This window comes from Hippocampus guttulatus, chromosome 2 (assembly GCF_054856545.1).
Source record: "Hippocampus guttulatus isolate MCC_2025c chromosome 2, RoL_Hgut_1.0, whole genome shotgun sequence".
In the NCBI taxonomy this organism is placed as follows: Eukaryota; Metazoa; Chordata; class Actinopteri; order Syngnathiformes; family Syngnathidae; genus Hippocampus; species Hippocampus guttulatus.
Genome location: NC_141262.1, coordinates 23082484 through 23094606, shown reverse-complemented (window position 1 = coordinate 23094606; position 12123 = coordinate 23082484). Strand labels below are relative to the sequence as shown.

At 46.3% G+C, this 12123-nt stretch overlaps 3 protein-coding genes across 7 annotated transcripts; 1 reads left to right on the top strand and 2 right to left on the bottom strand.

Moving 5' to 3' along the window:
* Positions 1-314: 314 nt before the first annotated feature.
* Positions 315-3447, bottom strand: slc25a11 (solute carrier family 25 member 11). Its single transcript, XM_086104597.1, has 9 exons — positions 3257-3447; positions 2745-2897; positions 2561-2678; positions 2394-2482; positions 1258-1348; positions 1081-1171; positions 904-1003; positions 789-840; positions 315-675 (listed from the first exon to the last, which is right to left on the bottom strand). The coding sequence occupies exons 1-9, from the start codon at positions 3319-3321 to the stop codon at positions 520-522; spliced, it is 915 nt and encodes a 304-aa protein (XP_085960723.1). The 5' UTR covers positions 3322-3447; the 3' UTR covers positions 315-519.
* A 679-nt stretch (positions 3448-4126) lies between these two features.
* LOC147209048 (voltage-gated potassium channel subunit beta-2-like) lies at positions 4127-8199 on the bottom strand. Of its 4 annotated transcripts, none has more exons than XM_086104565.1 (15): positions 8178-8199; positions 7992-8070; positions 7388-7661; positions 6971-7160; positions 6801-6880; positions 6630-6674; positions 6504-6548; positions 6391-6434; positions 6179-6265; positions 6002-6087; positions 5774-5894; positions 5602-5696; positions 4563-4683; positions 4407-4495; positions 4127-4303 (listed from the first exon to the last, which is right to left on the bottom strand). In XM_086104565.1, exons 3-15 carry the CDS (start codon positions 7657-7659, stop codon positions 4211-4213), a joined length of 1368 nt encoding a protein of 455 aa, XP_085960691.1. In that variant the 5' UTR covers positions 7660-7661; positions 7992-8070; positions 8178-8199; the 3' UTR covers positions 4127-4210. The 4 variants fall into 4 exon arrangements, with proteins under 4 accessions (XP_085960691.1, XP_085960711.1, XP_085960719.1 ...); XM_086104585.1 differs by having other exon boundaries at positions 7992-8022; positions 8178-8194; XM_086104593.1 differs by lacking the exon at positions 8178-8199 and having other exon boundaries at positions 6971-7008; positions 7117-7160; positions 7992-8171.
* A 1281-nt stretch (positions 8200-9480) lies between these two features.
* On the top strand, positions 9481-11296 carry trappc1 (trafficking protein particle complex subunit 1). 2 transcript variants are annotated; one of them, XM_086104599.1, is made up of 5 exons: positions 9481-9539; positions 9958-10056; positions 10552-10622; positions 10698-10836; positions 10913-11296. In XM_086104599.1, the coding sequence occupies exons 2-5, from the start codon at positions 9958-9960 to the stop codon at positions 11039-11041; spliced, it is 438 nt and encodes a 145-aa protein (XP_085960725.1). In that variant the 5' UTR covers positions 9481-9539; the 3' UTR covers positions 11042-11296. The 2 variants fall into 2 exon arrangements, with proteins under 2 accessions (XP_085960725.1, XP_085960726.1); XM_086104600.1 differs by lacking the exon at positions 9481-9539 and adding an exon at positions 9564-9763.
* The last annotated feature ends 827 nt before the right edge of the window (positions 11297-12123 follow it).

The window sequence follows — 12123 nt, the reverse complement described above, 5'->3', positions numbered from 1 at the left end:
ATTGAACCCGTTACCTCTGCACTGTGAGGTCGACGCACTAACCACCGGGCCGCATATATATATATATATACATACATACACACGTTTGTGTGCGTTCCCTTGTTTAGTTCTCAGTGTGCATCTGCTTGTATGTTTGTGTGTCTTTGTTTTTGTGCGTCCGTTGGCACGTGTCTCTGTTCGTGAGTGTCCCCATGTGTGTTTCCATACGTGCATCTCCGTGTTTGTCCTCCCCATGTTTGCATGTGCGTATCTCTGGTTTGTGCTCGTCTCTCTGTGTTCATGTTCGTCACGTGATGCATTGACAAAGTCCAACCAACTGTCCCAAAGTTTTTAATAGACCATCATCATATAGAGCATCTGCCACCGTGGTTAGTCTTGCTGTTGTTGTTGGGGCGATAAGTGACAGAAAGATGTAATCCATGACCTAAATCCCCATTTTTTCCATTCTTCTTATAAAAAGAATATAATTATAACACCTATGGTTGCATTTGTGCGCGCGTCCGTCTTGGTCGGCGTGTGTTAGCGTTCGAGCACGTAGGTCTTGTACAGGCGGTTCATCTGCTCCAGAAAGATGAAGGTGAGCACAGTGTGCGGTCCGAGGCGAGCGTAGTACGGCGTGAAGCCTTTCCACAGCGAAAAGAAGCCCTCCTTGCCCACCACGCGCACCAGCACCTCCTACAGGTCAGAGCACAGATGACACCAGCATGCTTGCGCATTCATTCCCCCCGCCGTTTGGGAAAACTGTTTTTGTGTTTCGTTGTCATCAATGTCATCCCATGCAGACTCACCAGGCCGTTCTTGTACTCGGGTTTGCCGTCAATCATTCTCATGTTCTGAATTCTGGAAAAAAGACAATTAGGGGTGAGAGGCCCGCGGCTCGGTTTCGCGAACGCTGGGTCTCACCTGGTCTTGACGATATCGACGGGCATGGACGCCGCCGTGGTGACCAGGCCGCTGATCATACTGGCGCAGAAATGACACAGGATGTCGTCACCGAAGTACCCTAAAGGAAATGAGACGCACGTGAGTGATCACAAGCTGGATGAACGGGGGTGTGTGTTTGTGCACGTGTGTATTTACCAGAGTCTAGCAGTGCCTGTTTGGACTGTGAGTAAGATGCTAGTTGGGCGGCGTTGACCACCACTGCCCGCGCCATTGTGGGAATGCACCCCTTTAAAAAAAAAACACAATTATCAATGAGCCAGAGCAGACAAACAAATGTGGGCGTAGCAGGGAGGGAGGTGGGCAGACGCTCACCCTCCACAACGTGGTGACACCCTCCTCGCGCATGATCCGAGCCAGGGCGTTAAACACGTTGGTGTACCCTCGTTGCTGGTCAACAGGAAGTCTGCACGTACGATGTCATGTGAGAACATGCCACAATTGCGCAATCACTCTCCAGCCACTGTGTAGTGATGAGCATTAACAATGATGTAGTAGTGCCATACAAATGACTGACTAGTTACATTGGATGCATTAGTGACTTGATATAGTAGTGATTTAAGTAAGATGTCATAGTAAAGTAAAAATGATGTCATGTTTGATCATTTAGTCACGTTTGAATAATACATCAGTGCCGGAAAAACAATGACGTAATGCTGTATGATCTAATACTGGTGCGCCACATGTGGCCCTCGACCACACTCTGAGTGGCCCTCGATTAATTCTCCTCTTCCCCCACAATTTTTTTAACCCCCCCCTCAAAACGATGAATATTCTCTATAATTGATGACAGGGGACAAAAATAGATAATACGCAAATCCACCGATGCCAAACTGCAAATGTGCTGTGGTTGTAAATTGTAATATCACCAATTACCACTAGATGGCAGATATGTCTTAGCTGCGCCTACAGTGGGTCTTTTACTGCCTTGTGCTACAACATCAGTAGTCATAATCATTTGTTGCGGGTTTGGAATGATATGCAGGACAAACATAGTATCTCAATAATGTTCCAATTTTGAGTGAGTTGATTTTTGTAGGGGAGAAAAAAAGGTTTTGCGATTCATGTTGGTTTCTTGTTCAGCAGTTTTGTGCCGTCCTTGAATAGCAGTTTTTATGCAAGAGCCCTTTGCCCTGAAAAAAAGTAGTGATTTTGTTGCTCACTAAACATATTTTGCATGTATTTTGTCCATATTTAAAATCGCATTTTTGTCATACATTTGGTTAAGAAGTGCCTGGTTCTATGTGGACCCCCGAGTAGCACTAATGAAAAATTGTTGCACCCTCCAGCCTTTGTGTTGCCCATCCCTGATCAAGTAGCACCACATCAATGATGTAGTGTTAATACAAAATGTTGTGAAAGTGACATACGGTGTAACAGTAACAAGAGTGATGTCATAGCAATGGAAACAAGATGTAGTAGTGGCAGTGGTCTGATGTAGTGACCCTCACCGCCCATCCGCCGTCATCCGGATGAGTGCTACCTCAGCTGGTGTGCCCACGAATGCCCCCGTGGCGCCGGCCGTCATCCCGATCAGCGCCTGTAGGAGGAGTACAGGACAGTATCAGAGTGGAGATCCAAATGGTGGAAGGGGGAAGGGGGAGCTCGCGTCAGGCACCTTGAGGAAGAAGTTTGGCGGGCGACCGTCGGCTGAGGTCATCTTCTCGAACAAAATGGTATAGATGCCAAGACGGGTGGTGGTGTAGGTGGCCTGGCGCAGCAGACCTGCAGACAGTCTAAGATGCACACACACAGTGGACATTAACCACTTGCCAGGAGGGTGAAAGGTCACAGCGGCTTACCCGGTGTAGATGCCACTGATGCCCTCGTTCTTCAAGATGGAGGCAATCGCGTGGAAGCTGGTTTTGTATTCTCGAGCCTTGGAGCCCTGACCACTCAGCTGCATGCGGTTCTTCACTAGGTCTAGGGGCTGAACGAACACGGTGGCGCCCATCCTGTATGCCCCCACGACCACAAACACACACACACACACACACACACACACGGTTAATATGGTTTGAGGTGTTCAGAAAGTTTGCTTTGTTTTAGCAGCTATCTAATTTAAAACCGGCTTTACCATTCATCAACGAGGCTGAACTTGTTTTGATTATTTCAACTCTACCATGAGTTCATACTGATAATGTAAATAATGTGCAGGATGCTCATTATTGGCCACACAGATAGAGGAAAAAAACACTGACAGTCATACATGAGGAGTTCAAAGATGATAGATACTCTCGGCACTGAAAGCAGCTAACTACCTAACGAACTAGCTGTTAGCACGCTAGTCTGGGCAGCGAGCGGTGGCGCTTACCCAGCCAAGCCTCCGAAGAGGAACTTGACGGCCTTCGGAGACGTCTTGCTCTTCGGAGACGTCATGGTTGGCCGGCTCCGATTCCGATTCCCGGCTCACTTCCTGTCTTCGTGCCTGCCTGTGGGTCGGACAGTCCACCTGCAGCAGCCAGAGCCAAGGTGACACTGTGAATCGGCACGGTGGGTCACATGAGGCCACAGGCCAATCAGCAGGCGTGGTCGAATGTTTCCGAACACATGTTAGGCCAGCCGACCAATCAGCAGCCGGGTCCGAATCTCTCCGAACATGCGGTTACGCTTGTCAAAGCTCGGAAATGTGGGAATCAGTGACTGACAACAACGGGGAAAAAGACATGTGAACGCACAGCAAACGTTTAGAATCGCCTGTGATTCTGACTGTGAGAAAACAAAAACATGTAATTCAAATGTTATGTTTTAAGCTATGTTCGATGCTTTGGAATATTTTTTAGTGCGACGTAGACATTAGTCGTTTGGATTCGCTCATTGGTTGTACCAAAAGAGGCGCGGCTCGGTCATATTTGAGGTAATGTAGTGCAACGAGCCGAACCCTGAGTCGTCAGTGGGGAAACCGGTTAGGGATGCCAAACTGGAGAAGCTATTATGTTATTTTCAAATCAATTAATAGCGATCGTTGGTGATTTTTTTTCCGAGAGCACACAGTTAAATTTGTGTGATCAGTGCCAAAATACAAAATGCCATACAATGGTACCATCTTGCGGATAGTTTGATTAACGGAATCCAAATGAAAAAAAAGAAAAAGAACAAACGCCATCATTGAAAGTGACGTGCTTGTGTCGGAGTCTGAGGTTTTACATATGCTCATTCAAAAAAACACAAACACAAAGTTATGTTTTTATTTGTCAAATGGAAAGTGTTGGCCATTTACATCCAGGCCACTTTTGTCCTCACCCATTCATTTGAATATGGATGCCTCTCAGCTTTTTGCCTCCTTTTTGGGCTTCCGGGGCTTGTTGCCTAGTAACGTGTCCATCTCTGCGATAAGGGCCGGAGTCAGCTGTGACAGGACCTGGAAGACATGAGGAAGGGCACTGTATTTCGTGCTGTGTGATTGTTTGGTGCACAGTGATTCAGATGGTCTCTGTTTGCTTGGTTGTTTTTGGTTTGGTTACCTGGATGGAACTGAGGTTCTCCATTAGCTGCTCTGTGTTGGATGCACCCAGTAGAACACAACTGACTCCTTCACTGCGCAGACACCAGGCTGACACACACCAAGTCACGCTTTTAATACTTCCTACTTGTGTGCCTGTGCGTGTGCGTGCGTGTACCGATGGCAAGCTGAGCGGGGGTGCATCCGATCCTGTCCGCCAACAGATAGAGCTCTTTGACTTTACTCAGCTGCTGCTTGCCCTCGTCGCTGCAGAGACGCTCCTTCAGCCACCCGTGACCCTGCGCATGCATATGCGCGATTGGTCACCATGGCAACCGATGCGTTTTCGAGATAATAGGGGTGTTCACACGGCACACATTTGCTCCGGCGCTGCACCGATGTATTTTGTTGCGATATATTTTGCACCGCAGCAAATTGTGTGGAGCGTTCACACATACAAAGCCGCTGAGCGTGTCTGCACCGGCACAGCGTCGGTGCAGCCCCACTTGCGTTCACACGGCAGTTTCTGCAGCGGAGCAAAACGACAGAAAACAAATGAGCTGTCGTGTTGGTTCTTTTTAAAACGTATACACAACTCAAGCGACTACTGGACAGGCACGTCCTTCTCCTTCTCGGTCTCCGTGCCTTCTGCTCGAGAGTGACCGCCCCCGAAAACGTAAATCAACGATGACTTCAATGACACTCAGAAAAGCAAATACGTAATGCGCCAAACAGAAAATCAAGAGAGGAAATCACAAAATAAATTATATGGGGGCGGGGGGTTGTGAACACACAACAAAGGAACAAACTACACAAACAACTCTGAGACAGTCCAGTCTCCTACAAAAGGAAAGATGTTACCAGCCAAGTCTTGTGTCGTTATTAAACAAACACATGACGGAAGTCCGACAGAGCGCGAAAGCAACGCATTCTCGCCGTACGTAAACTCTTCACAAGCATTTGCTCTGGAGCAAATTTAACCCAGTTGCGTTCACACGTGCAAATTTACATCGGTGCTGCTTCGCTAACAAGCATTTGCTCCGGAGCAAATTTTTAAACCACCTCCCTGAGGTGGATCAAATTTGGTCCGGTGTAAGCTGTTTTCCGGGGCTACGCCGGAGCTAATTTGCACGTGTGAACGCTCTACTGGGGCAGCCCCGGCGTAGCACCGGACCAAATCTTGCCGTGTGAACACCCCTATTGATAGCTGATTTCACCTTCATGGCAGCTCTGGAGCTTTGAGGGAGGCCGCTGTTATATTTTCCTGTGAGCATTCCGCAGGCTAAAGGTGACCACGTCATGGCCCCAACACCTGAAATACGTCACATTAACGGGGTGTGTGCACGCGTCTCTGGGTGTGTGTATGTGCGGCAGGGGGGGGGGGGCTACCAATCTTGTGGTAGAGTTCTGGCAAGTGTAGTTCCACTTTGTCCCGCTGGAAGTAGTTATACTCGGCCTGCTCACACACCGGAGGAACTAGATTAAACTGTCGAGCGATGGAGTATGCTTCCTGTCAGACCACACAAACACACACGCACACACACACACACACACACACGCGCAGGACATGGTTGTAACACACTATTGTTTCAAGCTCCAGGCACAGATGGAGTTTACCATGATCTCCATCGCATTCCAGCGTGAGGTGCCCCAGTACATGGCCATGCCCTGGTTGATGACAAATGTCATTGCTCGCACCACCTCTGCATACACGTGTACACACAGAGACACACGCTGTGTGTTAGCATTCTAATTTTTGCATCGTAATTTTAGGGTCAGAGTGCATTCACGAACCCTCCATGGGCGAGTTGACGTCACTTCTGTTGGCAAAGATGATGTCAACATAGTCCAGCTTCAACCTGGCCAGAGAACCACGGAGCCCTTACACGCACACAAACGGACACACACACTTTTTCAGCTTCTGCTGTGTCGCTTTGAGTTCTTCCAAACCTTTGCGTGTTCATGTCTACGTGTGTGTGTGTGTGTGTCAGGGTATGTGTGTTCACCTTCAATTATGTGTTTCCGCGACAACCCTCGCTCTGTCTCGGCCCTGCAAAACACCATGCAATGTCAACATCTAAGAATGTCTTGTGATTGAGTGGCTGTCAATCATACTCACTGTCCTCCCCAATAGATTTTTGTGGTCACCACATAGCTGGACCGCCTGGTCAACAACAAAAACAACAATCACAACGACAACTGGCGGGACGGCTGAGTTACTCCATCATCTTCGTGGTCACTTTACCTCCAGCCTTTCTTCTCTAAGATGTTTCCCAAAGTTGTCTCAGCTCTGAAATACATACATGATTGCATGATTCCATCTCGTATGCACGCGCACACACATACACCCACACACACACACACACACACACACACACACACACACACACACACACACATTTGGTGTGTAGGATACCTGCCAGAGGCGTAGACTTCAGCCGTGTCAAACACGTTGATGCCGTTATCGTACGCCAACGTCATCACACTATCTGCCATCTGCGGGTATATATATATATATATACACACACACACACACAGTCATGGACACGTTTATGAAATGATTACAAAAAACACACACATACACACCTCATCTGAGATCTGAGAGCCAAACGTCACCCATGTTCCTGTGAAAAGAAAATAAGCAGAGAAGTGTGTGTGTGTGTGTGTGTGTGTGTGTGCGCGTGTGTGTGTGTGGGTGTGCGTGTGTGCATGTGTGTGAGTGAGATGTTTACCTAGTCCCAAACAGGACACTCTGAGTCCGGTTTTTCCGAGATTTCTGAAAAAGACCAAACAACATCAGCACTGCATTTTTAAGAGGTATAAAGCAGATTTTAAAAAGGAATCAAAAAGCAAAACCTGATTTTAATAACAGTTATTTGCTTTTTCTGTCAGCTAGGGGGGAACATTTTATTCAAGTCACTTGTGGCTATGGGATGTTATGACAGGCAACAGACAGGACCCATAAAAGGAGGTGCTGTGGGCATTTCTGCGTGGCTCACTCACCTGTAGGCCATGCCGCAATCCTCCATGGTCACGTCACATTCCCTCATGTAAATTTCCAGCCGTCGCCTTTCCATCACCCGCTTGGCTGCCTCCAAGATGTGAGACGCCAGGACCACTTCTTCATTCTCTTTTACGTCCTTCTTGCTGTCCGCTTTGTCTGCTTTCCCGCATTGCCCTTTGGTAAACTTTGGCTTTTTGGTAAAACCGTACAGCTCTTCCACAGAAAACTTGGCACCTTTTCCCACCGTCGCTGGCGCCCGGCTCGCGAACATGACTGTAAAAGCAGCGCCAACTTTATCACTAACACTGGCGACCAACATTAGCTCACACGTTAGTTTCTGAAATTAGATTCGGAAGGTAATTTCCAAACGTTCAATTAAGTTAGCCTCAATTTTAGCTTTCTAAGTATTGGACTCCAAAGTTATCTTTTCACATTTAATGTCAGCTTCAAATGTTAGCTTCCAAAGTAAGCATCCAACGTTAGATTACGAAGTTACCTTTTAACTTTACCTCTAACGTTAACTATCAGGGTTAGCCTCCAGTTAGCCAGTTAACATGAGTCTCCAGTGTTAGTTATGGAGTTGGCTTCTACCTTAGCTCATACCTGACTTCTACTGGAATCTTCTGTCACGGTGCTGTTTGAGGTCAAGCCAGTGGCCAATGCAAGCAACCATTGAATGACACTATATCAATAAATATTGTTTAAAAAATGTATTTTTGCAATTATGTGAGCTGACAATGCTGTAACTAACAATACTAACATTAATGAGGAAGTAGTATGATTGACTACCTGGTCTCCTGTCCCCTGTCCGTCCGTCTACCGTTATCCGCTCATGGGATGCTTTTTAAACCCACCCCTTGCACTAATCTGACCTATCACGACTCATGTATCCTGACTAAAAGTAAAAAATGCCAAAATACTGGGGCCTGTGCACAGATGTCACATATGGACACTTGCCCACTTTTTGATTTGATCGCACCCTAATCCCCCCCCCCCCCCCCCATCATATGTGGTTACAGATGTGATGTCTGACCCCACGTGAGGCTGGACTTGAGCTCACAATCCATGATGACCTTGAATGGAAGACAGAGGATTTGTTTTCTCCTGATTGTAGACTCTTATAGATGCATTAATGGCGACAATCTCTATTATCCCCTCTTGACGTATTAGCTAACCCATGGGTTAGTTATGCTCAGGGAATTCATCTGTTTTCTATACCGTTTGTCCTCATTAGGGTAAATTCCCACCTCAACTGATGAACACCCTAGTGCAGATTAGCGCAGATAAAACAGCCTCTATTATCCTAACTCTTGACATGGGTGAATTCATAGGTCAGTGTCGCTTAGGCCATCCACCCATTCATCCATCCATCCATCAGTCCACCCATCTATTTTCTATTGCTTGTCCTCATTAAGGTCTCGGTGATCTGGAGTCAGTCCCAGTTGACTTTGTGTACACTCGGGACTGGTCACCACCAGTCAAGGGCAGGTCACAAACACAGAGGCAACCGTTCATACTCATATTCATATCCATGGCGAATTTAGATACTTTAATTCACTTTAATGAAAAGGAGTATTCGCACCCAGAATCTCTCGAGTGCCCCACCCCCTGTCAGTCTGTATTTCAGCTTCGCAAACGGGGGGACAAGTCAATGGCGTCACCAGCCAGTCGTTACACGCTTGCGTCTCGGGCAACGGCGCTTTGGTCAACACAATCATCTGCCGCCACCTACTGGACTTTAGTAGAGTTACAGCTCCGACGTACCAACGAAATTGTTTATTTGATGACATCTCTCGACGCATGTCTAAAAGAAAAATCTCCCCGCATTGCTGGCCAAAAACCTGATAATGATTTCTTGACGGCCATTTCGTCTTTGGAAGTTTAATGCCGCTCGAAAGGTAGCATCGACCCCGGGAGAGGTGCCCGTCGATGCCGCCAACGTCCACTCCTCGTGAGAAATAAGTTCTGTGTCGTAGTTTCAAAAAATGTGTACACAATAATGCATTAGATAAATAAAATAATCATGATGTGCTTTTAATCCAATTTTAGTTTTTTTTTCAAAGTGCAAATGATTACACGGCGCGCAATTGTAATCAGGCATATGAGCAGGCGCCTCTGGATTGGGGGTCCTACGGGAAATGGGAAAACAAGGTAAATACGGATTTCATTTCATAAATGTTATCTCTATTTTGGCCTTACAAGACTTGATTTCCCCCGTCCATTTAAAGCAATTGAATTGTAACAATACTATGACGCCAAGTTTGGTGTTTGTGAGGGATTTGAGGGTTTGAATCTCTTGAATTCACATGTACACCGGGGAAGTCGGCAATTGACAGCACCGTGAAGTGATTGCACGTCTGCTTCACTGTTGGGTGGTTGGTTCGAATCTCTCTTATATGTACCCGCGCCTGCGTGGGGTTTCACCCCCTACATACCAAAAACATGTCTCTTGCTCGGTTTAGATACAATTCTAAAAAATAAAAATAACACAGAAACTGGATTAAAAAATTCAAAAAAACATTTGCCAAAATGATGTCCCAATTCCGTTCATTGGTGGTGTGTGCTTCAGATGACTGTGCATAACCTGTACATATTCGACCGAAATGGAAAGTGCCTGTATTACAACGAGTGGAACCGAAAGAAGCAAGCTGGTATCTCAAAGGAGGAGGTACAGTTGATTCATTTTTTTTTGCAGTGGTCACAAAACTAGGATCGATGTTGCAGTCGTTGTAAACTTTCAAACAACTGATGTTTGAGCACAAACGGTGCAGAAATACATGCAGACGGACTTTATTCAATAATCGCAGCAATATATCTGTTATGTGCTGTGAAAACTAACAAATACACCTGCTTATTAATTTTAATGTATAATCGCCCCCTGGTGGAGTAGACATGCACACCAGAACAGAGCAGCACAAAGTCCAGTGAAATGAACTACAAAATCATGATGTAAAATTATTTACATTCTATTTACTTATGTTATTACTCTATTTCTTACAGTACTTAAAAATGTTCCAAATTTTGGGGGTGGAATGGATTTCCATTTATTTAAATGGGTAAAGTTGATTTGAAAAAAAGTGACTTGAGTTTAACCATAATAGATTGAATGAAATCCTGATTTGAAGGGAGATGAAAAAAATCTAAGTGACCCTTTTGCCTGCAGGAGTACAAGCTGATGTACGGCATGCTGTTCTCCATCCGGTCCTTCGTTAGTAAAATGTCTCCTTTGGACTCGTATCCTTTGGGCTACATGGTCAGTTTTTCAGTCCTTTTGTTTGTATTGCACTTGTGTTCCTTAGCCATTTTCAGGAAGGAGGGCTTCCAGTCCTTCCAGACCAGCCGCTATCGTCTTCATTACTTCGAGACCCCCAGTGGACTCAAATTTGTCATGAACACAGATCTTTCCGTGAGCAACGCCCGGGATGCGCTGCAGCACATCTACAGCAACGTCAGTGAGGAGCTCTGCAAATCCACACCATCATCCCCACGTGAATGACGTGTACGCGCACATGTGTGTATTTCAGCTGTATGTGGAGAACATCGTCAAGAACCCGACGTGCATTCTGGGTAACTCGTTGGACAGTGATCTCTTCAGCACACGACTGGACGCCTTCATCAGAGCTCTGCCATATTACAACCCACGCACCACTTGACATGTTTTTTTTTCTCCTCATTTTGATGGTTTTGAAGGAGCCTGTTATTTCAGTTAAACATAAAAGTGGTGCAATACTCACATGAGCTTGGGGTGTTTTATTTAAAAAAAGCAAAAATACCAAAGTATGAGACTTCTCCTGCTTCATCCATTCTTCCATCCTGTGTCATTTTTCACAGATCACGCTGTCATCCATTTAAATGTTTCAATTTTGTTGTGCACAATGACAATAAAGGTATCCTATTTTATTCATACATCCTTGTTCCCTTCATATCATCCTTACTCAGTTCCTTATTTCCTTCCCCCATTTCATCCTTTCATTTATACCCTCCTTGTTTCCTTCATGTCATAGTGCTTCTTTCCTGCTACCTTCTATCCTTCTTGACTGGCACCCTTACCCCCTCTGTCCCTTCCTCCCTCCCTTCCCTTCCTTCCTTCCTCCCTCCCTTCCTTCCACCCTTCCTTGCTTCCTTCCTTCTTTCCATACCACCCTTTTTCCTTCCACCTTTCCCTCTTACCGTACTTTCACACCTGCTTGTTTCGGTCATACTTTATTTACTTCTATTCTACTTCGATTAAAGGGTTAATTACGTTGATTTACGAAGTGCACAGCTGCTTTTTGGCCCACCCCGTATATCGATCTGTCGATTGTATTTTAGTCAGGCGCCGCTAGGGACATCTCTTCTCTCTGATTGGTGCATTTGCGGAAGGCAAAGAGACACTCTGATTTCTGATTGGTTATTCATGTCGTCAATCACTCATGCTGGCGTGCCCCCTTGCTCTGACTGGTGTAAATGAAAACAGGCCGTCTCGCGACGATGTGAGACGATGCCAAGCAGTTCGCGCGGGTTAACGCTAGCTATCGCGTCTCGTCGAGGTACGTTTGACACGCACATGCACTCCAAACCCGCGTTATGCAATGTTTGTTCTCGCTGGACTTCGCGGAGGAGTCGAGTTAGCACTGTGTTAGCCAATTCCTCCAAACTGCTAATGAGAAGCTAACTGTCCGCTGGTCTTGGTCCGCGATTGGCGCACATAGCTTCCGGTGGGTGGGGGTAAAGAAAAAGGGCACTTCACTTTTCT